The sequence below is a fragment of the Microcaecilia unicolor genome, chromosome 9, assembly GCF_901765095.1.
Source record: "Microcaecilia unicolor chromosome 9, aMicUni1.1, whole genome shotgun sequence".
NCBI classification, from domain to species: Eukaryota; Metazoa; Chordata; class Amphibia; order Gymnophiona; family Siphonopidae; genus Microcaecilia; species Microcaecilia unicolor.
Genome location: NC_044039.1, coordinates 133,662,311 through 133,689,350, shown reverse-complemented (window position 1 = coordinate 133,689,350; position 27,040 = coordinate 133,662,311). Strand labels below are relative to the sequence as shown.

Genomic DNA, 27,040 nt, shown 5'->3' with positions numbered 1-27,040 from the left:
GCAGGAGTTGGCATCTCAAATTATGGACGAGCTGGCAGGACAAGACCTTCTCTTGACACTGGATGACCTCATCAGTCTCTGCAACTGGATCAATATCCAGTTTCAAGAACAAGTCCAGGAGCAGCAATCCTTCTGCAAGACTGTCCACTTGGCACCTACTTTTCAGCAAGCCATGCGCCCTCCCAGTAAGGAGACCGCATTCTCGGATATGGCAGAACCCATGCAAGTAGATCGCTTTTACATATTGGAGCAGGAGAAGCAGAAATGCCAAACTCGGAACATGTCTCTATTGTAGGGAGAACAGACACTATGCCCTCAACTGCCCAAACAAAGTGGGAAACTCTCATGCCTACCTCTAGCTGGGGAAACAGCGTTAGGCCCATCCATCAAGAATTCCTCCACTCAGTCCCTGGTCCCAGCTTTGTTAGAGCTGGATTCAGAAACGAAAGTTACCGAGACCTTCATTGACTTAGGAACAGGAGGGAATTTAATCGATGAAGCCCTCGACCAACACTATAAAATTCCCACAGAGGACTTAACTAAGGCCATTCTGGTTGCCTCCATGTATGGGAGTATCCAAGGGCACCTTAAGACCAGAATGGTGCCTATATGCCTCAGAATTGGGGTCTCCACAGGGAGGCTATCATCTTCTCCAGACATCCCTAAATCCCATCATCCAGGGACTGCCTTAGCTAGAGAGGCATAATCAAGTGATAGACTTGGGTAATGGAGAGATCACTGCCTGGAGTAACCCCTGTCACCAGCAATGTCTGAACAATTTTACACCAGCCGTAGCCCTGGCTACTGCCAACATAAAGATCCTTGAGGGCTTGCCCTGTGCCTACACGGCTTTCATGAATGTGTTTTCTAAGAAGCAAGCAGAAATACTTCCTCCCCACCAAGAATATGACTGTCCCATTGATCTCATGCCTGGGAAGATGCCACCCCGTGAAAGATTTCATGCTCTTTCGGTACCTGAGACTCAGAGTATGTCGAGTTATATTACAGAAAATCTTGAGCAAGGCTTCATCTGGCCATCTACATCCCTGGCAGGTGCCGGGTTCTTCTTTGTGGGAAAGAAAGACAGGTCCCTGCGCCTTTGCATTGACTATAGAGGTTTGAATACCATTACAATAAAGAACAAATACCCTCATTCCTTGATATCTGAACTCTTTGATCGCTTTCAAGATGCATGTATCTTTACCTAGCTGGATCTCAAGGGGAGCCTACAACCTGATTTGCATCTGTGAAGGAGACAAATAGAAGATAGCATTTAACATGAGAAATGGACATTATGAATATTTGGTTATACCTTTTGGGCTCTCAAATGTCCCAGCCATCTTTCAAAACTTCATGAATGATATCTTCTGGGATCTGCTACAGAGTTGTGTTTTGGTGTACCTGAATGGCTTTCTTATTTATTCCAGAATGCTCAATCAACACTGGGAACAAGTAAAGCAAATCCTTCAATGTCTCCAAGAGAAGTGCATGTTTGAACAGACCGAGTTGCCTTTTCTAGGTTACATTATATCAGATCAGGGTCTCAAGATGGACCCCGTCAAGCTAGCTGCCATCCAAAATTGACTTCTTCCCCATGGGCGATGAGCCCTGCAACCTTTCTAGGCTTTGCAAATTATCACCTGCTGCCAGCCTGGGCCTAGCTAATCTCCGGGTTGACTAGGCAGTGTCAATTCAACTGCGTTCCAAAGGCTCACCCCTCTGGTTCTGTGACAATGCATAACTGCATACATCTAGTTACAGAATTGCCCTGTAATTATATTTCTTTCAAATCTACCTCTTCAAAAACTATAAAATATCACCAAAACTCTACAATTGAACACAAAAGCTACCACTACCTTTTCCACTTCAAATCTATCTCTTCAAAAACTCTATGAATAACCATACGAACTATAGATGCCCTCTCAACATCGCACAACGCTATCGTAACTCCACCAAAATGTAAATTGTAAGCCACTTTGAACCGAAACTTGTTTTTCGATAATAGTGAGATACAAGAATGCATAAATAAAGTAAATAAATAAAATAAATTTCAGTTCCTTGATGTCTAAAATGACCAACCTTTTAAATTTACTGTGAAGCACAGGGATGTATTATATCCTACTGATGTGCAATAAAGTGGATTTCTTTTTTTAAGGTGTGGTACATTAAAATAGGAGAAAATAGTGATATTTTCTCTCAACAATAATGGATTGTCTCTCAAAATAGTCCTTTTAAGGGTTTTCATTAGACACCGTCTCCTACAGCAGTCATCCCAAGGTGTAGAAGCTGGGTTAAAGAATCAAGCTCAGGTCTTCCACACAAGAGAATACCATAGTACTGCTGGACTAATGGACTAGCTCAGCTGCAGGAGTAAGAAAGCTGTTATCATTTCTTGGCACCGTATTACCTATTACTAGGAAATGTCTCATCAGTATAAAACACAAATTTCCCTCAGCCCTAATGAATTGGCTTATAATCTGGCCGTCTTTCAGTATGAACCCATGAGAACAAACTGTTATACAGGCTGAAATAAAGAAATGAAAAGTGGACATGAATGAAGAAAATAGGAAAAAGCCTTAACACTGGTGTAAAGCATTTGCCATCTAACTAACATGGCAACTTTGAGGACATTCATAGCAAGAAAACTGTGAGGCAGTTGGTTGGACTATTAGACAATCGAGGGTTAAAGGGAACAGTCAGAGGAGAAAACCATAGTGGAAAGACTAACTGGTTGTTATTCAAAATGATTTAACTGGCCAGAAATGGCCAGTGACTGGTTAAATCACTTGTTTGGGGCAGGGCCACCGAGAGGGGGGGGCAGGGGGGAGCAAAATTCCCCGGGCCCGGGTCTCCAAGTGGGGGCCCGGTGCCAGGGTCAGGCCACTGGCGCTGCAGTTCCCGGTCTTACCTACCTGCCTCCTCGGCTCCGGGCCCCCTTCATTCAAAGTGGCAGTCGCAGATCGCGTCTCTTCTGGCCTTCCCTCCCTGTGTCCCGCCCTCGTGGAAACCGGAAGTTACATCACACGAGGGCGGGACACAGGGAGGGAAGGCCAGAAGAGACACGATCTGCAACTGCCGCTTTGAATGAAGGGGGCCCGGAGCCGTGGAGGCAGGCAGGTGAGACCGCGGACTGCAGCGGCGAGGGAGCGACGGGGGCAGCAGCGGCAGGGGGAGCGGTGGGGGCGGCAGCGGTGGTGGGGGCGGAGGCAGGGCGGCCTTGCCCCAGGCCCGACCTAGTCTCTCGGCGGCCCTGGTTTGGGGCTATCCACTAATTTTCAGTGGCACTTAAGCGGTTATCACTGCTAAAAATTAGTGATTAGTGCCTAAGTGAAAGCTGGCTATTTTGGAAGCCCTCCAGGGATGGAGTTGGTACTTGGCCACTTAAATGCCGATATTCAGCACTTAACCGGCCAGGGTAACTGCATAAATAGGTCCACATAAAATACAGTCCTCTCTTTATGTGGCAACCCATGGCAGGGTTAAGTTTTGAATATCGACTTAATCAGCCATGTTTTAGCTGGCGCTGCATGTTCAATGTTGAAGCCCAAACATGGTCCAGCATTGAATATCCGGGAATAGCGCCGATGGCAGTCAGCAAAATGCTCACCGCCACTGGCTGAATATAGATATTGGGATATACTGGCAGAAATGATATGTAGGGGGGAAGTTACTAAGCAGTGATAACATACAGCCTGATACTCCTAAAGTCCATGTTAAAATGGCCAGAGATAAAGTGCTGCATGAAACCCCATCCCCTCCCAAAGACACCCCCAGACCTACTACCACACTTCCTGGTGTCTAACAGTGGTAGGATAGAAGGATCCCAGTCACACCTGTCCCCTAGGTTGCCAGGTTCAAAATGGCACCGGTTGACCCCTAGAAGTACTCTCAATGCAGTACTGGTAGGGTTCAAACTACCAAATAAGGAGCACACTGGGGAGGAGGTGGGTCCATGCAGTATTTTATCTCTACCATTTTAAGAAGATTTCTATTGATAGCCTTTAAGAAGATAAGAGAATGGGACTTGATATACCACCTTTCTGTGGTTTTTGCAACTACATTCAAAGTGGTTTACAAAGTACATACAGGTATTTATTTGTACCTGGGGCAATGGAAGGTTAAGTGACTTGCCCAGAGTCATAAGGAGCTGCATTGGGAATCAAACCCAGTTCCCCAGGATCAAAGTCTGCTGCACTAACCACTAGGCTTCTCCTCCTACTGCTATACTGGGTGAGACCAAAAGTCAATTTAGCCCAGTATCCCGCTTCAGTCACCAAGCTAGGTCACAAGTACCGGACAGAATCCTAAAAAGTGGTAAGATTCCAAATGATGTCTTCTGGAAGCACCAGTCCATATTTTAGTGGCCTGATGCTCCTGGAATGGAAAAATAAAGTCAGTTCAAAGTTGACATTATTTTTCTATGAATAATTAAGCCTGTGAAGCTCAATGCAATCTGTATGTTCAATTTGCATAATAATGAGATTCTTTGCATCTCAATGTTAACTAACGTGTTGCAATAAAATAATTTAAGTTAAAATAATGCATAATTTTGCCATTTAAAAAATGTAGCATTTGGCAAAAAACATGTGTCCTCCTCCTTGCTGCGTGTTATTAACAATCTCCCTTAATGGTGATGATGTGGAAGAACTGAAACAAATAACAGTGAACTAGAAGATGTAATAATGCAAATTAGCAAACTAAAGAATAGAAAACTACCTGGACTGGATGGTATACACCCCAGAATACTAAAAGAACTAAAAAATGAAATTCCAGACCTATTATTAGTAATTTGTAATATATCATTAAAATCATCTATAGTTCCTGAAGAGTGGATGCTGGCAATGTAATGCCAATTTTTAAAAAGGGCTCCAGGGGTTATCCAGGCAACTACAGTGCCAGATAAAATGGTGGAAAATAATCTAAAGGATAAAATTACTGAACCCATAGATAGAAGTGGCTCATGGGGCAAAGTCAACATGGATTTAGCCAAGGGAAGTCTTACCTCACCAATCGGCTACATTTTTTTGAAGGGGTTAATAAACATGGGGATAAAGGTGAGCTGGTTTATAGTATGTATCTGGATTTTCAGAAGGCATTTGACAAAATCCCTCATGACAGACTTGTAAATAAATTAGAATGTCATGGAACAGGAGTCAGTGTCCTGTTGTGGATTGGGAACTGGTTAAAAGATATAAAACAGAAGGAAGGACTAAATACTCAATTTTTTCAGTGAAAAAAGTTAAATAGTAGAATGCCTCAGAAACTGTACTAGAACTGGAGCTTTTTAAACATACTTATAAATGATCTGGAAATAGGAGTAATGAGTGAGTTGATCAGATTTGCAGAGGACACAAATTTATTCAAAGCTATTAAATAATAACAATAAATAACAAGCAGGTTGTGAAAAACTGCAGAGGATCTTGTGAGACTCGAGACTGGGCATCCGACTGGACGATGAATTTAATGTGGACAAATGCAAACTAATGCACATATTTTATTTATTTTATGAATATTTATAAGTTGCACATCCAGTAAACACTTATTTGAGCAGCTAACAAATATACTGAACATAAAGGGGTAGATTCAAGAAAGACCGCCAAACTTTATGAATTCTATAATGGCAGTTCTGCGCGGAACTGCTATTATAGAATACTAGTATAAGTCAACAGTTTTACGCCTACCTTTAAGTGAGAGCACATACACCATGTCAATGCATGCAACTTTTCATGCTCAGCGTAAAGTTAGGTGCCCAATTTTTAGAAATAAGAAGCTACAATAGAGTCAACAAACAAACCACTAAAACAAAATAAATAAGATCAGCTATTTGCATATAAACTCTCCTGTCTACTTGCTGAATATTGACCCCATAGTTAATAGAGTGAAGCTGAAAGAATAAACTGAACCTGCAGCTTAAAGGTCAGGTAAGAGTCTGAAACTCCCAACCTCCTTACTATATTAGATCAAATATCCATTAAATGTGACAATTAAGACTCCAGACACAGAATCAGAAATGTTTTCAAATTCTTTCTAAACAATGCTTAGTGTGAACAACATCCTAAGACTAAGGGAAGTGAGTTCCATAATGAAGCAGTCTGGTAATGAAGTGACGCAGAAAAGTGCCTAACTGACTTTAAAGCAATGGTGCTGGGAAATTGTAAAAGGAATTGATTACATGTCTGATTAACTGCCTTCATCTAGCTGTATTTCCAGGGGTGGGGAGCAGCATCCATATCCTACCCACTCATAACAAGTCTTGTTGTCCTAATATTCAACACCAAGTAATTTTCAGATATCAAGAGGAGATGTACTGAAAAAGAGAATGTCAACTTCTCTTATTTTTCCTCTATGCTCTTCTCTGCCAATAGCAGCTGAACATCATCAGTGTACATCTTAAGAGTTTGAAGCAAATCTACCAAAAGCCATAAATATAGACTAAACAAAATGGCCAGTACTGAAGAGTCCCAAGACACCCTCTGGTCCAGCGGATACCAGGCTGAAACCACATTGGAGAAAAAAAGATTGAAACCACAGTTGTACTGTACCTGAAAAGCCACATTTGCCCAGATAGTGTGGTCAACTGTGTCAGATGTAGCCATTACATCAACTGAAACCAGCAACAATATAGGACCTGGGTCTATCTCTCAGCAAAATACATCCACTGTAGAAATTAATAAAGCTTCAGTACTGTAGCAACAGCCAAAGCCACGCTGACACATATTGTCAGACAAATACTTATCCTGCTTGAGAAAAACACATTTCTCAATTATCTTATTCAAAGTGGTGACATTGGAAAGCAGATAATAACAAGCCAATATGTCCTTGTCGGCCACTCTCCACTTTAGTACTACGTGGATAACAGCTCCTTTTAAAATGAGAGGATAAACTCTCATTTGTAAAGACATATTCCTTATTTGTGCCAAGCCTTCCTGTAATATAGGCAATGAGCAGTGATCCAGAACAGATCCGGTGATGTACTTTAGCACCAAATCCACATTAGGAGTCTCTACCCAAGAAAAGGATCTATGCATCCTCATTGACAATACATTGAAATCCTTGATTGTGTGAGGCAGTGGCCAAAATGAACCCACGCTGAACTGTGCACTAAGCCTCTCGCGCTTTATTTCATCAGACTATGAGTGGACATATGCCATAATAAAATCAGTGAAGGGAATCTCCCAGCATCTAAAACATATGCATATTTATTTTTAATGATGGAAAGGGCAGTGTTTTGCAAGCCTTAACTGGGCCAACAGTTTGAGTTGCATGTTGGCAAATAACTCAAATCACCTTAATAAAACAATATAGTTCTACCCAGGAAGGCCTTCAGGAGCTCCAGGCTCATGATATGGTTTGCTGCAGGACTTCAGTGACCAGTAATCTCCAATAATATAGAATTGTAGGCAATAACAGAAGGCAAGAACCACAAGATCCATCATATCTGTCCATATTAGTCATAATATCTACTATAATAAAACGCACCCTCAACGTTCTGAAGCCAACGTTCTGAAGCCATCTGACATCACTCCCAGGCTGAAGGGTTCGTGGATTCATGGTGGTGAAGCCATCCCACTCACAATGTCTCTCTGCCCTGCCCTCGCGTCAAACGTTATGACGTCGAGGGTGGATCTATAACAGTGAAGGGATCGCTCGAACCACCCGACCACGCCCCCACCCACACAGATGTCACTCTCTTCCTCCAACACTGCCACTTCAACGCCCCTCCCGTCCCTCCCACCGACTTCAACACTCACCCCTCCCTCCAATTTCAACACCCCCCTCCCTTCGCGTTACTGCCCCCACAGACCCCTCCTGGCACGAACCGGAGGACAACACGCTTTCCTGCGGAAAACATCCCCCCAAAGCCTCTGGCTGCTACCCGCTCCAGGTCGCTCGCTCGCTCACCCACCGATGCCACCGCTACGCCCACAACTTCGCCGCTCCACCCGCCCCCCCCCCCTTCCTAGCAACAGACCACGCCCCCTCCAATGAACGAACACTGCCTCTCATATCGCTTCTCTTCAGGTCTTCTTCCCTCCCTGTGTCCCGCCCTTACGGAAATTACGTCACAAGAGGGCGGGACACAAGGAGGGAAGATGACCCGAAAGGAAGCGAACTGCTGGGCTGGCGAGGCATACTGCGTGCAGCACTAGACCAGAGCTTCTGTGGGACAAGAAAGAGGTTGGTGGGCCAGGAATGGAAATGGTGACCGCCGATCTCAGGGGCAGGGGCGACTGGAGAGCTCAGGGGGAGGGGCATGTATGGCCTGGCCTGCTGCGTGCAGCACTTTATAACGGGGGTAAGATGCGGGGGGGGGGGCGTGACAGGCGATCTTGGGGGCAAGGGCGACCGCAGAACTCAGGGGGAGGGCCATGGATGGGAACAGAAAGGGAATGATGGTGGACATGGGGTTCATGGGGACAGATGTTGCATGGCAGGGCAATGTAGGAGAAAAGGCAGAGAAGTCAGGGAGCACTCTGGAACTGGGAGGGAGAGAGGACCCTCCAACTGTGATGGACGAAGGGATCCGGAAACAGGGACGGAGGGAGAGAGGGAGAATCATCAAACACAGAGGGAAGGAGCTGGAACCTGGAGGGACGGAGTGGGGGGACCAGGATCTGGGAAGTAAGGAGGGACCAAACCTGGAACTGGGAGGTAGGGATGACCATGGAAGAGGGGGGGGGGAAGTGGGGAGTGACAACAACCCTGGAACTGGATGGACCACACTGCAACTGGGAGGGATTGAGGAGAGGGGAGGGGGGACCCTCCCCCCCACAGACTCTCATTATCACACACACACTCTCTCTCACACACACACACACCCAGTCTCACTCTCTCTCACACACACCCAGTCTCACTCTCTCTCTGTCACACACACACACACACTCGCATATTCACTCTCTCTCTCTCTCTCTCTTTCTCTCTCATACACTCACTCTCACACACACTCTTTCAGACATACACACTCTGAGGAAACACCTTCCTAGCGCCCGTTTCATTCGTTTCAGAAACGGGCCTTTTTCAGTTGTTAGTCATAATACTCAGGCAGGACTGTTGCCGGGAAACTCAGTGCTCCAGACAATGAAGTTGTCATTGCTTCCACCACTCCCAACTGGTTGGGTGGTTACCATAGCACACCTCCACTTTGGAGAAGGCTGGGCTGGGCTACTGCTGGCTTGTTCATGAAGATGGAGAGGAAGGAGAATATCTAAGGGGGCCAGGAAATGTATGACTTGTGCATCTATTCTCTTGTGTCATCTGGCTTAGTGTCTTGGGAGGAAGCTCAGCTTGTCCACTTGTATAACTGGCTCTGATTGCAGAGCCTATCTGATCTCAGGCTTTATCCTCATTTCCTCACATTCCAGGCTCCTTTGTGATTATCTCGTGCTTTCTTCAATCATGTTATTTTTACTGTTTTGCCTTCCATCAATTCAGCTGGGATACTATTCCATATATCCACCACCTTTCTTGTGAAAGAAATATTTTGCAACTTATTCCTTAATCTAACTCGTTGTATCCTCAGGGCATGACCTTTTATGTCAGAATTTCCTTTTCACTGGAAATGATTTGCTTCTTGTGCATTATTTATACCTTGTTGTATTTGAATGTCTCCATTGTATTCATGTTTTCTTACACTTCTACTGAGCAAATCCAAATAAAAAAATATTTAATTCTTTGAGTTTCTTTTCATAGGGCTTATGGGCCTAGTTTTGTGCTATTCTCTGTCTTTTCTGAACCACTTCTACTGTGTGTAACTCCTGAAGATATGACCTCTACAATTATCTAAAGTATTGTAGATGAGGACTCACCAATGACCTGTAAAGAATCATTGTCCCATGTTATGCTATGTTATGTTATAACATGTCTTCTTACCCGCCATATACCTTAACGGTTCAAGGAGAGTTACACAATGAAGAAAACCTGAAAAAAATCATTCTAGGAGTTACAATAAAACATTCAGGGGCCCTTTTACTAAAGGGTTGGTGAACGGCAACAGGCTTGCCGTGCACCAATCCGGAACTACCGCAGGAGCCCGGCGATAGTTCCCACCCTCAGCATGCGTCATTTACGGCGCTACAAAAATATTTTCAATTTTGTAGCGCCAGTGCTTACCCGGTGGTAATCAGGCAGCACCATGCACTGCCCGGTTACTGCCGGGTTAGTGCGAGAATCCTTACCGCCACCTCAATGGGTGGCGGTAAGTGCGAAATGGCCGCGTGGCAAGTGGTTCACTTACCGCACTGCCATTTTTTCCCCACCCCCCAAAAAAAGACAGCCTTTTACCCACTTCGGTAAAAGGGGGCCTTAGCAAGCATCAAAAACATATGCTGATGCTACCACAGGCCCCCTTTTACCACAGCTTAGTAAAAGGACCCCTCAAGCATTAGATCAAATATCCATTAAATCTGACAATGAAGACTCCAGACGCGGAAACAGAAATGTTTTCAAATTCTTTCTAAACAATGCTTAGTGTGAACAACATCCTAAGACTAAGGGAAGTGAGTTACATAATGAAGCAGTCTGGTAATGGAGTGACGCAGAAAAGTGCCAATTGACTTTAAAGCAGTGCTGCTGGGAAACTGTAAAAGCAATTGATTACGTGTCTGAGATCTGTGAAGGAAATTCACTAAATCCAACATATACAGAGGAGATGCTCCCAACAGGATCTTAAAGATCACAGTACACACTTTGAAACGAATACATTCTTTGATAGGTTGCCAATGTAGTTTAAAATAATATTCCTTCACTGAGTCATAGCATTTTAAGCCATAGATTAACCTAACTGCCATGTTCTGCATAACTTGCAGTCGGTCTAATAATTTAATGGAACTGCCAATTAGAGTCAAATTACACTAATCAAATCTATTTTTAGATGTATTTCATATGAAATCAGAGCACCCATTGTCGAGTCTTCACCCCATGAACTGATGGATACTCACAGAGCCCCCAACTCTTGCCAACACAAGAAGAGGGTCAAACTCATGGCCATGGCAGAATAAAGATATGACAGCAAGGTCCCCCAACCCCACTGGCACAAGAATAAGGACAGACTGGTGACAGTGGCAATATCAGTGTGAGGTCCCTAACCCCTGCCAGCATAAGAATATGGGCAGACGTGCTGACCTATGACACACAGATGTGATCAGTGTATGATCACATCTGTCCCCAGCTCCCAACAGGACCTGAAGAAGGCAGATCCACAGTAGCTGAAGAGAAGGTTCAGGACTGGCCAATGAGTACTGCTTTCTTGGATTTCTGTGCCTTTAAATTCATAGGTGCACTTTGTTGCATTTATTCATTCAAGTATTTATATACCACTTAGACCTAAGCAGTTTACAGTTTCATTTTACAGGTACTAGGTCTGTCCCTAGTGGGCTCACTGTCTAAGTGGTATATTGTACTACTGTTGTACCTGGGGAAACAGAGGGTTAAGTGCAGTGGTGTGCTGGAGCCGGCTCGCACCGGCTCTGCAGAGCCGGTTGTTAATTTTTGAACAATTTAGCGAGCCGGTTGTTCTGCTCTCAGCTGGGACTTGAATGGGTTTTTTTTCACAAATTGCAGCAGGAGGCTGGAGGCACGCATGCCCAAACACACCAGCTGTCACCTGATATTGGTGCATGTGTGGTGTGTGGCAACCCTGCCTCCTCGTGCTGCACTGCAGGCAAGATGTTCGTGTGCATCTTCCGAGTTCCTGATCCTCTCTCCCCTGCTGCTGCCCTTCCCACTACCCCATGCATTGAACTTTGTTTCTTCCCTTCCATATCCGTTCCCTCTCCCTGCCTCCCTCCTTCAACCTCTTCCCCCCCCCCCCCCCCCCCCGCCGCAGTTCGGACCGGATCGTTACTTACTTGCAGGCAGTAGGCAGGACGCGGCAGCCAAAGGACAGCCAGGACCAAGGAGGTTTGACGTGATGAGCTGCAGGCAGCCTATCTACTCCACGGTAAGCAAGGAAACCAATTTGTTTAATCTTTGTTTTCACTCCCCCGCACAGCTGTCCTCTAGTGAACACTCAAACCAAACAAAGCAATCAAACCTATGAGCTGCTGCATCCACATTCTCGTTTTCTTTTTTTAATTCTTGGTCCATCTGTAACAAGTCTAAAGCTGTTTCAATTGGATAGGCAGTGCTTTAAAAGGTGGAGGACAGAAGTTTTTGTTTCATTTTTTTTTTTTTACTTATTGGACATATTTTTTATTTATTTGAAAGCTTTCCATATAATATAAATATCATGAAATAACAATTGAATATCACTAAAACATCTTTAAAAATTATTATAGCTGGTAGAAACAGCAATCTTAAACTCTGTATTTTGTGCTCATTTTTCTACACTAAAAAAAAAATAAATAAATACACTGTCTGTATACAATACAGATGGCCAAATTTCAGTGAGGATATCCTGTTTCCTGATGGGTTCATCTTAACTGTTGTTGTAATCTACCTTGGGAAGCCTTGTGTTATAAAGATGATGATGGAATATATTGAAATTAAATGGAAGTAGAATTAAACTCTCCTTTCATTGGGGCACATGGAATCAGATCTTAATCTGTTTTGTAGAAGTTTACCTTTTAGATACACAAATGGATTATTCTGTTTTGAACATGTTTCAGGGGCAAGTGGTTTTATTAGTCAAAATAAAAATATTTTGTTTCTTGCAGATTTGTTTAAACATAAATGGGCCATCAGCCCCTAATGCAGCCCATTGGTTTTCTTATATTTTGTTCTTGTGATAAATTATACTGTGTTAAAACTGAAAACTCTTGTCTCTATCTGGTCGATAATAAAATGAGCTCATTGTGAACACTATCCACCCTAAAAGGTTGTTTTGTGGCTGTACATGAAGAATTATGATATTGACTAAATACGTGTATGTGTGTGTCCCTAGTCCTGCATCCTAAGTTTATATAATCCTTTCAAGAAATCCAGTTAATCTTTTAACTTATTAGTGGAGCATAACCGCAGAGTCATCGTATGGTCGCATCTTCAATATCGTAATACTAGTGCCCATGTAAGGAACAGCCACGTTATTTTGAGAGTCTTCACTTGCTTTCCTTGTGCCATCACTATCCAGCAGGTAGGCAGTGTCTTAAAAGATGGAGGATAAAGGATTTTTTTTTTTTACATTAAAAGAAGGTAAATTTGGATGTAAGGATTGTTTGAAAGCACACTCTCTCCCCGGGTATATCCAGCTCTGCAAATGTTTTTTTTTTTGGCGGGGGTGCAGAGGTGGGGGGGGGGGCGCAGAGGTGGACCAGGGAGAGAGCCTGTTGTTAAAAATTTACCAGCACACCACAGGTTAAGTGACTTACCCAGGGTCACACAGGGCTGCAGAGGGAATTGAACCTGGTTCCCCAGGATCTCAACCCACTGCTGACCATCAGGTAGCAGCGGGAATCAAACCCAGTTCCCCAGGTCCACAACCTACTACACTAACCATTAGGCCACTCCTCCACTCCACTTATAATTGCCAAACTCTTGACCACTGCTCAGCTTTCTGCAGATTAGTTCTCACTTTTTCTTCTCCATCTGTACTCTGCTGTAGATCTTCATACCATGTGCACCATATGCAAAAAGACAAACATTTCCTACCAACCTCTCTGCAATGTCAATTATAAAATTATTGAGCAGCACTGGATCCAAGACTGATCCCCCGCTACCTCACAGAAAGCCCCCCTTTGTAGTGAACAACTACACCACCCTTTGTTGCTTAGCACACAATCATTTTCTAATCCTGTTCACTACTGTAGGTTGCTCAGATTGTTAAAGTCTCTTCTTCCCGATTGCCAGTTTTATTAAGAGGAAAACACATTCCCATTTCCGTTCCTCTGAAACCAATCTTGACTCCAAAGAGAGCTTGAATAGGACTCCCAGTGGATCTGCCAGAACCTCTCTATACTCCTCTAGGGGCAGTTTCCTAACTCTCCACATTGACCAATTCTAACATGGACTTTGCACACATTTCCAAAGAGAGGCTTTTATATCCATGGACATTTGCACCTGCGTTTTCTGCAGGTATTTTCTTTATGGAACATAATGGGTATAGAATTGACAATGCAATTTGTGTGTGTTATTTCCCCCTTTTGACCTAAACATTCTCCCAGGAAGGACACCTCCATTCACTGTGGTGAAAAGTACATCCACTGAGGAGCAATATACAGTAGGGCACAGGTTAAATTCATACAGCTATGCTTGCATTTTCACTCTTCATATTGGCAGCACTGAGGTGTGAGAGACTGTAAATGAAGTTTGACAACATAAATGATGTTTTTCGGGGCACATATCCCAGAAGTAATTTTCTCAGGTGCTGTCTAGGGTGTGGAAAGAGCTGTAGATTACAGTCCAAATGAAAGTCTACTTTGCTGTATTTTTGTGCTTGTTGTGTTGGTGTGAAGAGATTATATCTGCATGGAGAAAGAGAGAGACTTAGAGGACTCATACCGTGCCCCAGAATTGAAATCATAAGAAGTGTTGCATGTGGCTGTGAACATAGCTGAGATCAATTTAAGTAAAACTGCTGGGTCTTTGTGCCACTGCTTCTCCTTCTTTAGATTTGCATAAACATAACAGAGACTGCAGAAAATTGGCCAGGGCTTGGAGGAAATCTAAGGATCCATAGATATTTTCAAATTGGAGGAAGAAGATTAAGCACTACAAATTAACTGTGAATGCAGCAAAGAAATCTTACATTGATCAATTGATTAGTTCTGCAGTCGAGTCTTCAAAGTTACTCTTCAAGGTGTTTAAAAATGTTAGGGTTGATATTCAGTACAACTTAACAGACCAGAAATGGTTCCAGGCTGGTTAAATCACCTGTTCAGAGCTAACTGGTCACTTTCAGTGGCACTTAACCAATTAGCACATCTGAAAAGAACCTGTTAGTGATTAACTCAAAACCGGCTATGTTAGGAGAATTTCGAGGGCAGAGTCAGCAATTGTCCAGTTAAGTGCCAATATTCAGAACTCAGTCGGCCAGATTAACTGCATAAATTGGACCGCATAAGAGTCAGTCCTATCTTTATGCGGTAACTCATAGCCGGTTAAGTGCTGAATGTGGTATTGAATTATAGTTCCTTTCTGATTTCTTCCCATAGTTTGTATACCACTCTGATTCCAGTACTGAAGGGTAGTATAATAAGAACCATAATAAGCATAAACGTAAATATAACCGGCTATGTGTTAGCCAGCTCCGCAAACCCAGAAATTCAATGCCAATGTCCAGACATGGCCCGGCATTGAATTTCTGGATTTAGTGCTGCTGGCAATCAGCAAAACGCTGATCACCGCCAGCTAAATATGGACCCCATTATTTCTTCAGATACTTTGATTTCACTTTCTGAGGTTTTACAACCAAAAGCAGATAATGTGGCTCAATACTTTCTAAATTAGGTCAATATGCTTAGACAGTCATTTCTTCTAGATAATTCTAAATCTTTTGACTCTCAGTATCTTTCAACCTGGACACAGAATGATATTCTTGTAGATGGAACAGGATAATTTTGCTAAGGTATTACCCTCTCTGATTTCTTCAATTATAGGTAAGCTTTCACAAACTTCCTGTTCTTTGGATGCTTGTCTCTCTTTTTTTTACTAAAGAACTTTTCACCAAATATTCAATCTTGGCTGACCCCCTTTGTTAATATGGTTGTTAAAGTAGGGTCTTACCCTGACTCCTTGGGTGGTATTGTATTGTATTGACCCCCAAAATCCAAATCATGGGGAGCTGATTTGACTATTGTAGATAATCATAGACCAATGGCTAGTATCCCTTGGTATGCAAAGCTTCTAGAGTTTGTGGTCGCCAGTCAATTTTGTGGATATCTTGATAATCATTATTTACATCCAACTCAATTTGGGTTCAGATCCCTACACAGTACTGAACTATTATTACTTACATTAACCTCGGAAATTAGAAATTATTTGAATCGTGGTCAACAAGTAGCTCTTCTTCAATTTAATATTTCTGCAGCCTTTGATACGGTTGGCCATCAGTTGCTATTACAAAGGCTGAGTGAATTACTTATCACAGGATTTGTACTGAATTGGTTTGTGGAATTTCCAAGTAAGCGGACTTATTGTGTACAAAATTGGGATGTTACATCCTTCAAGTGGCATGCTTAATGTGGCATTCCTCAGGATTCTCCCCTTTCAACTTTGTTGCTCAATGTTTATTTAGTCAATTAGGTGATTTTTTTTTTGTCGAAATTAGGAATGTATGTTTTTTTCTTATATAGATGATATCTTTGTTTTGGTTTCAGTACTGCCCTCTGCCAAGGTGTCCTACTGTATTTGAATTGGTGGATCAATGGACTCTGAATAATTTTCTTAAGCTTAACAAACAAAAAACTAAGGTGGTTTGGTTTGGTGAAACTGAGTTGTTGGATATTACTAATATCACTTTATCCACAGTAGAAACTGTATCAAATGAGAATCAATTAAGAGCATTAGGTATAATTTTAGATTCTAAGGGTCCTGTTTACTAAGACGCGTTAGCATTTTTAATGCGCCTACAATTAGCATGCGTGCTAACCGTGTAGGCACCTATAGCGATATTGTAGGTGCGTACATGGTTAATACGCGTACACGGTTAACACGGATTAAAAACTCTAACGCGCCTATAACACAGCTTAGTAAACAGGGCCCTAACTTTACTTTCAAGACTCAAGTGAATGTCCTTATTAAAAAGATATGTTTTAAATTGAGACAGCTCTCGTGTTATTAGGTCATCTCTTAGCTCAAAGAATTTCAGCATGATTGCTCAGGCAGTTTTACCCTCTCAACTTGACTATCGTAATTCATTTTATCTTGGAATTTCAGTTAAACTACAGTGCATGCTGCAGCTATTACAAAATACTGTTACTAGACATAGTTTTGGCTTGGGTAAATTTGAGAGAGTATATCCTCTTTTGAGGAATCTACATTGGTTACCTTTTCAGGCTCAAGTTCAGTTTAGAATGGTATTCAAGACTTTACATGAAATGAGTTCATTTCTTCTTTATCAATTACTTGTCTTTTCTGTTAGGCATAATCCCCAAGATAGTCAGCGCTATTTAACCAGTTAGAACAGCTGCTGATCGGTTAAATAGCGCTTAACCGGCTATCTGCCGATATTCAGCAGGGGATAACTGGTTATCCTCCACTGAATACCCCCGGTTAGCGGCCAGTGGATAGCCGGTTATATTGGCCAATACAACCGGCTCGCCACAAATTTTTAAACCGGATTATGCAACCATATTTGGCAGCGAGAAAACCTGGTATATCTTTGGCCGGTTTAAAAATAACCAGCTAAGTCTGAATATTGACGTAGCCGGTTATGTTTAAACTGCCCCCAAATAAACCGGGCTATCCAACTATGAAGAAAATGCGACATAAACAAATTTTGGAATATTCTTTTTCTTATCAAGGGATGATATTCCTTTGCAGATCAGACTAATTCCTTCTCATATATTATTTTGTAAAGCTTTGAAAACCTACTTATTCTCAAAAGTTTTGAAAATTTAATGAGTGATTTTTAAAAGGGTATTAATTTTATTTTATAATGTAATTCTTAACTAATGTTAGTTGATATAGTAACATTTATTTCTTAGGATTTATTTGCTGCCTTTTTGAAGGAATTCACTCAAGGCAATGTACAGTAAGAATAAATCAAACACGAGCAATAGACAATTTCAACAGTAAAAATATTCAAATAACAATACAAAGTATGGCATAGCAGGGGCGTAGCTAGGAGGGGCCATGGAGGCACGGGCCCCCACAGATTTAGTCCTGGCCTCCTCTACTTTTGACCCCTCCCCCGCCGACCCCCCCCCCCCCCCCCCGCCATCACCGCCGTTGCCACAAGGTACTTTTGCTGGCGGGGGTCCCCAACCCCTGCCAGCCTTAGTCTTCTTCAGTGCCGGTCTCCAGCACGTTCGCTGATCTGTGCTGTGAGTCCTCCTGACGTCAGTTTCACTTAAAGGAACGTGCAGGACGTCAGGACTCACAGCACAGATCAGCAAATGTGCCAGAGATTGGTGCTGAAGACCCCCGCCAGCAAAGGTATCTTGTGGCGGTGGCAGCATGGGGGTCGAAAGTGGAGAGGGAAGGGCGGCGGTGGCTAAAATGTGCCCCCCCAACCTTGAGCTCTGGCACCTCTCCCACTGAGGTCTGGCTACGCCCCTGTGGCATAATAATCCACCTTGAATAAATAAATAAAAGTTTATAGGCTCCTTTTGCAAAGCCATAGTACTGATTGGTGGCATGCCAAATGTGACGAAGCCCATTCAATTCCTATGGGCTTTGCTGCATTTGGCACGTGGTGGTCACTGCCGTGGCTTTGTAAGAGAAGCCCTATATCAACTGTGGTGCTATTTTGGATGTTTTATTATTGGTTCTTGAGGAAGGAATGATCTAATAATTTTGTGGCCTATAGTTAAGGCTTCAGATTTTATTAAACACTGATAACCCTCCCTCCCAAAGCAAAAAAGTAAAATAGGTGTTCATTGGATAAAAACTGGAAGAACCTCACTTCCCCTAATGCTCTTTCACCCACTTCCTTTCGTTCCTTGAATCTTCAATTTGGTGTTTCTGCCTTTTCTGTACTGATGACTCTTCAGCTGGCCATTTGGGGGTTTTTTTCATAGCACAGGCACCATTGCTGGATGTATTTTCTGCTGGAATCTAACACTGATTTTATTGTACTCTTAATTAGCTGGAAAATAAACACTGAAATTTATAATTTATGAGCACCTAAGAATAGAAGCCCTAGCTACAATATTCTATAACTGCTTTATGTGGAGATGTGCAGCTCCATGTTTTAATTCTGATTGGTTTGTTTCCCATTGTGTTGGTTTTTCATTTTGGCACTGGGCATCTCTGTTACCTATTCCAAAGCGTTATGCTTAAAGGTATTCTCCTGGGCGTCTAAATGGCAGATGACATTTAATGTGAGCAAGTGCAAAGTGATGCATGTGGGAAAGAGGAACCTGAATTATAGCTACGTCATGCAAGGTTCCACGTTAGGAGTCACAGACCAAGAAAGGGATCTAGTTGTCGTCGTTGATGATACTTTGAAACCTTCTGCTCAGTGTGCTGATGCGGCTAAGAAAGCAAATAGAATGTTAGGTATTATTAGGAAAGGAATGGAAAACAAAAATGAGGATGTTATAATGTCTTTGTATCGCTCCATGGTGCGACTGCATCTTGAATATTGTGTTCAATTCTGGTCACCATATCTCAAAAAAGATATAGTGGAATTAGAAAAGGTAGAGAGAAGGGCGACGAAAGTGATAAAGGGGAATGGACGACTTCCCTATGAGGAAACACTAAAGCGGCTAGGGCTCTTCAGAAAAGGCGGCTGAGGGGAGATATGATAGAGGTCTATAAAATAATGAGTGGAGTGGAATAGGTAGATGTGAAGCATCTGTTTACGCTTTCCAAAAATTCTAGGACTAGAGGGCATGTGTTGAAGCTACAATGTAGTAAATTTAAAACAAATTGGAACAAATTTTTCTTCACTCAACGTGTAATTAAACTCTGGAATTCGTTGCCAAAGAATGTGGCAAAGGCGGTTAGCTTAGCGGAGTTTAAAAAAAGGTTTGATGGCTTCCTAAAGAAAAAGTCCATAGACCATTAAATGGACTTGGGAAAAATCCACTATTTCTGGGATAAGCAGTATAGAATGTTTTGTACTTTTTTGTGATCTTGCCAGGTATTTGTGACCTGGATTGGCCACTGTTGAAAACATGATGCTGGGCTTGATGGACCTTTGGTCTTTCCCAGTATGGCAATACTTATGAATTGTTGTGAAACTGGGCAGAATATAAATCTATACAGGCCGAAATTCAGCACCATCTAACCGGCCAGGAATGGCTCCTGGCCAGTTAAATAGCACTTAACCAGTTAAGTGCTAGTATTCTGCAAAATGGCCACTTATCTCTGCTGAATATTAAAGCTTAGTTCATAGTGGCTAACCGGCTATATCACGCAATATAACCAGCCAAATTAATATTCAGCGCATTGCTGGCTAAGTTTAGCAGCCAAATAGGACCACATAAAGAGTAGTCCTATCATTGGCTAATTTAAACTTAACCAGCCAGAGCTTGGCCAAAAAAAGGATATTCAATGCTGGTCATCGGAAGCGGCCTGGCATTGAATACCTGGCCTCAACACAGATCACAGGACTTAGCAAGCCTGCCTCCTGCTGGCTGAATATCGGCCGGCTAGAATAGAATAAAGTTGTGCTATGTAATTCCAGGTTTTACTATTATGGTGTGACAGGTTTGCTATAGGCTCTGACAGGCCGATGATCAGAGGTAAATGCAGGCGCTAGAGGCCATTAGCATCAGACTAGCAGGCGCATTTACCTGTGCTTCATGTTCAGCCACCCAGAGTCAAAAGGTAACTAAACAAAAAAAGTCCCACTGGCCAAGCAACAATACACAAGAAAGTGGGAGCAGAGGATGGCTAGACAAACCTCAGGAAACAATACAATTAAAATGTATTAGTCAAAGTATATATATATATATATATATATATATAAAATGGCATAAAACCAGTACTTTAAAAAATACATATAAAATAATACACCAAAACTAAAAGAATGTGCCTGCCTCAGGAGTTTGACAATGAGCGTATCAAAAAAATGCTAGGTGGAAAAAGCGAGGAGGTCCTTAAAAAGACCGTGCATGTTTGAATCTGATGCACAAAATAGGGAAAGATGGTGTAACAAAATTAAGGCAATCGTTCTGAGAATGCAAGGTAGCAGCATGCCATGCTGACTCGCTTTGCTTCATGTTCAGCCACCCAGAGCGCCAGAATGAAAGAGCATGCAGCAGATCAATGCAAGTAGCATACTAATACTGGTGCGCTCTTTTGTTACGGTGTGCCATAATCAAAGAAAGCGCGCTGAACAACGGTGCTCTACCACCTAAAACCCTACACCAGCTTGGAGCTGGCATTAGGGCAGGAGGGGAAGCAGAAGGGCAGCAGCAATGCAGCAGGATGCAGTTCTCCACCTGGGCTGTCACTTTCAGCCTAGGGGGTCCTGTGGACCCCTGGACTCCCCCCCCCCCAATGGGTAAGGCCCCAGGGGTCTACCAGACCCCCCAGCTCTCAAAAAACACAAACACCCTGGTGATCCAGCGGGATTCCTATCTGAGACTCCTGTCAAGGATCCCTTCCCTTGGGCAAGTCACTTAACCCTCCATTGCCCTAGGTACAAAAACTTAGATTGTGAGCCCTCTAGGGACAGAGAAAGTAACTGCGTATAATGTGTACAGCACTACATCTTCTAGTAGTGCTATTGAAATGATTAATAGTAGTAGACTCATTGATAACTTTGCATCTTTTCTTTGCAGGCTGAGCTAAGAAACCAGAAATAGATACACATTTGTGTGCAGTGTATGAAATTACAGCCCTGTCATCAGAATGTTTAATTTAAGCTGGTTAGAGAGTAATTCAGTGTACTAAGGACTACATTTCTTGCCCTCCTGTTATTTTTGTCCAGAAGTGCACAGATGTGTTCCAGGAAACCTCATTTGACTTTTACAACTTGATTTTATATGTAATAGATATGACATGTAGCTACTTTCTGTTAGATATGTGTACAGCTAGGCAAAAAAAAGTCCAAATGAAGTTCCCTGCATGAAGGAAATTTTTCCCTCATTATTCAATATCTGTCTTTTAAATAGTAATAATAGAAAATATCAAGAGCATTCCACAAAACAAAAGGAGCAAGTTCCCACATACCTTCTCTTTCGCTTTTGATCTAGGCACAGGGAAAAAAAAGATTTTAAATGCTCCCAGGTTTCAACCTAATAAGCTTTAAAAAAAAACTTTGTAGTTAAAAATAAAAACTGTGAATGTTGATCACCTGATTCTCATAACATTTTGTTTGCTTTGCTGGTCCTTTACTAGGTGAAAACATCTCAGCACCAATACAACATGTGCTAGAGTGTCCCTGTAACCAACCCCTCGAAATGACACACTGATTATGATTTAGAAGTAATTAACTGATGCAAGGTTATTGCGTTCTGACGGATCCTCTGTGTACATCCGTATGCTGCACAAGATGACATGTTTCTATAACTGAGATTACATATAAATGCTACCAACAAGGATGCAACAGTGAATAGTTTGTTTTGTGTCCACCAATATGACAGCTCCGCGGGGGGGGGGGGGGGGGTCGACTTTTTGACGTCATGCCATCTCTTGTCTTAATCCAACTTCCTTGGCCACACCTCTATTAAGTATGATTTGATTCTTGAGCAAAAGAGAGAAAAGGAAAGACGTTTTTTTTTTCTTTCCAACCATGAGATAGCAAATAGCAGAAGAAATTTCTGGAAAAATTCAAAATTGTGTTTGCTATATGCATATAGTTTTAAATGTTATCTAAATGGCTTTTTAAACAATATATTTATTTTAAGATACCACAGTAGTAAGCATATATATTTGTTTATTGTGTATCAGAATGAAGGAAAATGAGGAGCGGTCTCGAGTCCTGGAGGAGGAGCGAGAGTTTTACTCCATGCAGTCCCGGGCACTTCAGAGCTCTCTCTCTGAGCTAACTGCCGAAAAACAGCAAACAGAAAGAGACCTGAAGGTATGTACCGCTGCACATGCAACCTCCACATGCTGATAGTGAGGCCAAAGTAATAAGGAGCTGTAAGTTGAAGGCATGCATATAGCTTAATGACTTGATTTGATTTATTGGCTTAGGGGCTCATTTTTGAAACAGAAAAATATCCAAAAAATGGCACAAAACAGCAGGTGGATGGGCTATTTTTGCCAAAATGTCCAAATTGCTATTTTCAAAACCCATTTTTAAGACTTTCTCTATGCAGTTCATATGCAGTCCATCCAAATTGCAAGGAAGCATGTAGGGAGCGGGATTTGGGCGTTCTCAAAACACGGATATTTTTCTGCCATAATGGAACAAAGCAAAAACATCCAGGGATAAAAATTAGATATTTTGGTCTAGAGCTATTTCAATCATGACTAAGTTACAAAAAAGTGCCCTAAATGATCAAATGACCACTGAAGGGATTAAGGCATGACCCCCCTTACTCCCCCAGTGGTCACTGACCCCTCCCATACCCCAAAGATGTGAAAGAATCAATATATACCAGCATCTGTGACAGCTTCAGATGTTATGGCCAGTCCTTATAGAGTAGCAAGCAGGTCCATGGAGTAGCCTAGTGGTCAGTGCAGTGCACTGTAGAGAAGGGGACCCAGGCCCATATCCCACTTTAACTGGTACACTTGTGGTGGAAATTGTGAGCTATCTAAAACCCACCAAAAACCCACTGTACCCACATATAGGTGACACCTGCAGCCATAAGGACTATTGTAGTGGTTACATTTGGGTATAGTAGGATTAATATAAGGGGGTAACGGTGAGATGTGTACCTGGAACCTTTTATGTGAAGTCTACTTCAGTTCCCCCTAGGGTGCCCCACTGCTTTGCTGGGATGTCTGTGTGGTCAGTCTACTACGAATGCTGCCCCCCCCCCCCCAATACATCCCAATGTCTTGTTTTTGTGCATTTTTCTTTTTCTTTTCTTTTTCAAAAATGGTCCTAAAAGATAGACACACTGAGCAGAAAAATATCTAGCAAATGGCCATTTTCAAACAAAAAGATGGACATTTTTGTGGTTGGAAAATCACTAAGTTCGCCACTTATTATACAGTATGTGATCCTGACGTGCTCCCGTATCTCTCTCTTACAGCACAGCACAGGCTGGGTGTCTAGTGTTGCATACAGGATTCTATCGTGTCTCCACTATCTGTATTCATAGTTCTGCCATCCTCCCAGTATCTCATTCTGAAATCCAGCACAGGCTGAAAAGATTGCAGAGCTGTAGAGATCTGAGACATTCATGGAAATCCAACATATATAACAAGTCAAAGTGGTTTTCACATTAGCTTAGAAAAGTACAGACATATCTTGACCATATAGTAAAACATATAGAAAAATGCTTAAATTAGAACAAAGCTCCCCTTCCTTTCTGCTAAGCAGAATTTTTAGGAAATTATCCTCTTTTTCTTTTATGTGCCTATGACCAACACACCTACCCACATAATGAGAGAAACCATCTCTGGCCTATTAGTCAGTCTGGACACATGGGGGTGCTAAAGAGACAGAAAGGCATTGCTGATCTCTCTGTTTCCCTGCTGGTTGAATCTGTCAAAGGAATTGTGTTTGTGCAGCATAAAATTTTCCGATTTGATGAAGAAGGGCAACCTTCGAAAGCTAATCAAGAAATGTATTGTTATGTCCAATAAAAAAGGTATCATCTTATTTTCTTTTCCATGTTTTATTTTGTTTTATTTCTATTGATTACCTTTAAAAGTGGACTAACACAGCTACCACACCTCTCTACTCAAATATAGAGAGCAAAGAATACATATCAAATGCATTTCAAACAACAATGGGAATAGACATGCATAATACACTCTCACTACTCTCACTTACTCTCACTACTCAATGGTACTAAAGGGCAGTGACTTAACAGTGGAGCTTGTTAAGAAAATGGTCAGGAAAGAAAACATGCTTTAAAATTTAAAGGGGTTAAAATTAGAAGAAACAATAAAATGCTTTGGGGGGCAGTTGTGATGGTTTAGCGGGACGTGCTGTACCCTGCTATACAGAGGACCAAGATTCAATTCCAGGAGCTGGTTCCTGCTCCCTGCTCCCTGCTCCCTGCTCCAATAATACTGTGCAGGCAGCTTTTGAGTCCCTGAGTAGACATTCAGTTGCTGCTCATCAGTGACACCTAGTGGCTGGACTTGGAGCAGACATCAACTATGCTTTAGAATTAGTCAAGGACTGTCTTGAGGTACTTCTACTGAATTAGATGTGGGATATAAAACTAGAGTAATATGCTCTGGGCAGTTGTGAATAAATGTTAATGGTAACATACCCCAACTAAGGCCAGTTCCAATTGTGCTGGAAGCCTAAAGAACAGAAAGAAAATACTTAGTCCAAAAAAAAAGTCTCTGGAGAGTAGTGAGGATAGGTATTGTAACAATTTCTCAAGTCCCTGCTTCTATGAAGCTTCCCTGCAAGATTCTTCATAACCAGGGCCTTCTTAAGAATTCTGTCTATCATTCTTCATTTTGAATGATGTTTGAAGGTTCATCTATCTAGAAAGGCTTTTGGATAACGTATTAGGGGAAAGAATGTCTGCTACTTTTCTGGGGGGGGAGGGGGGATGGACAATGTTTTTGTTCCATGTTATCTTGTCTCATTTAATGTTATTTTATGAATGGTTGGAATCATAGGCGGTCGGTGGCCCAACTGTTTGGGGAGGCTCAAGGGGGCGGGGTTAGGGGTGGGGCCAGGGGCGGAGCTTACCTCCATAACTGTCTGACAACACACAGAAAAAAAATAAGTAAAAATAATAGTCACAATTAATACCTTTTATTAAATTTAAATATTAGATATGTATCATATGTCAAAGAATAAAGTGGTTGCTCAAAGCATATACTAACCACAATTGCTCAACTGCAAAACACTATGCACAACATTGTGCAAAAACACACTCAGAACCTTACTGTACCATAAATATTACACTGGGCAGAACCTAATACACCAATATACCACCCATACGGAAAATGCAGACCGTCAACAATATGAAACAAGGGATCATGATATCACAATTCTCATGTAGAGCCATTGAACATCCTTTTAGGGTGGATAATGTTCACAATGAGCTCCTTTTATTAACGACCATATGTAGATCCTTCAAGAGGTAGTGTGTCATGATTTAGGCTCTAAAACCCTTTCTGATGTTTTGGTGCCACCTCAGTGGCACCACACAGGCCAATACACAATCTCTCCACCGCAAAACACTATACACAAACTTGTGCAAAAACACACTCATAACCTTACCAAACCATAACAGCACTAATTCCAAGGACAGGACGAGCTACAACCTTATGCATAGAAAGGCAGCACTATAATTACACTGGGCTCTAAAACACCTAGTGAAACAACCTAGTGAAACAAAAAAAAAACACAAACAAAAAGAGCTGCAAATACTACTCGCTAGCAGAATACTGCACCTTGATCACACATGAAATACACGACACAACAGATATGAAGGCAAAATACTGAACTGGAAAGTTACCTCAAGAAGTCAGACTCAGCATGCAGCAATACTAGAAAAATTGAAACTTACATGCAAAATATCACAGATGCACATTTCCAAAAGCTGACATATTCCAATTAATAAATTCTGAATAAAAAATGTTTTCTACCTTTGCTGTCTGATCATTTAGTTTTTCTATTAGTGTCTTCTGTTTTATGCAGTGTCTTCTTTCCATTTGATATTTTTTCTCTCACCATGTCCTTTTTCAAGATCTTATTTCCATTTTGTTTCTTCATGACGCCCAACTCCTTTCTTTTCCTTTCTCTCCTATATCTGTCTCTGACACTGATCTTTGTTTCTTATCTATGTTTTTATCCCTCCTCCAGTCCTCAGTCTCCCTCCACTTACCTCTCTAGTTCTCCCATTTTCATGTCTCTCATTCTTTGTCAGCCTCCTATTCCCTTGTCTTTCAGCTACTTTTTAGTTCCCCATTTCCACTCTTTGTGCTCATCCTCTTCCTAGACTCATCTACATTCATCTTCCTCTCATCCCTTCACACCCCTTATCTACACTCCTACCCCACTTTTGCTTCCCCATTTCTAACCTCTCACACCTCCATCAATGACTTCTCACTTTTGTTTGTCTCTTACCCTCTTAATAGCCCTCTGCCTCCTTCTTTTCATCCCTGTGTAATCAGAGGTTTAAAAAAAAAGAGGGAAAAAAAGTTACTGTCCTTCTGATGGCTGCAATTTTTTTGAAGGATGGCTAGCAAGAGAGAGAACCCTGGGAGCACAACTGGCTTTGGGGGTTGTTCTGTAGCTGTGTGGTTGAGGTGGAAGCCAGCAGAAGACTGTCAGCACGAAGAGAAGGTAGTGAAGGCAACAGCTACAAACCAAAAAGTGGCCACAAACCAAAAAGTGACCATGGCAGCGGCGTCAATCATGAAAAAGGCATTACAGGCTCGCCTCCAGCTTCTC

At 42.2% G+C, this 27,040-nt stretch overlaps 1 protein-coding gene across 1 annotated transcript in view; it reads left to right on the top strand.

Annotated features, from left to right (window-relative positions):
- PLEKHD1 (pleckstrin homology and coiled-coil domain containing D1) overlaps positions 1-27,040 on the top strand; it is a 95,962-nt gene that overhangs the window by 55,272 nt on the left and 13,650 nt on the right. Inside the window, exon 10 of the mRNA XM_030215102.1 lies at positions 22,441-22,573. Within this exon, the coding sequence (XP_030070962.1) occupies positions 22,441-22,573 (133 nt within the window). The remainder of the gene's footprint in view (positions 1-22,440; positions 22,574-27,040) is intronic.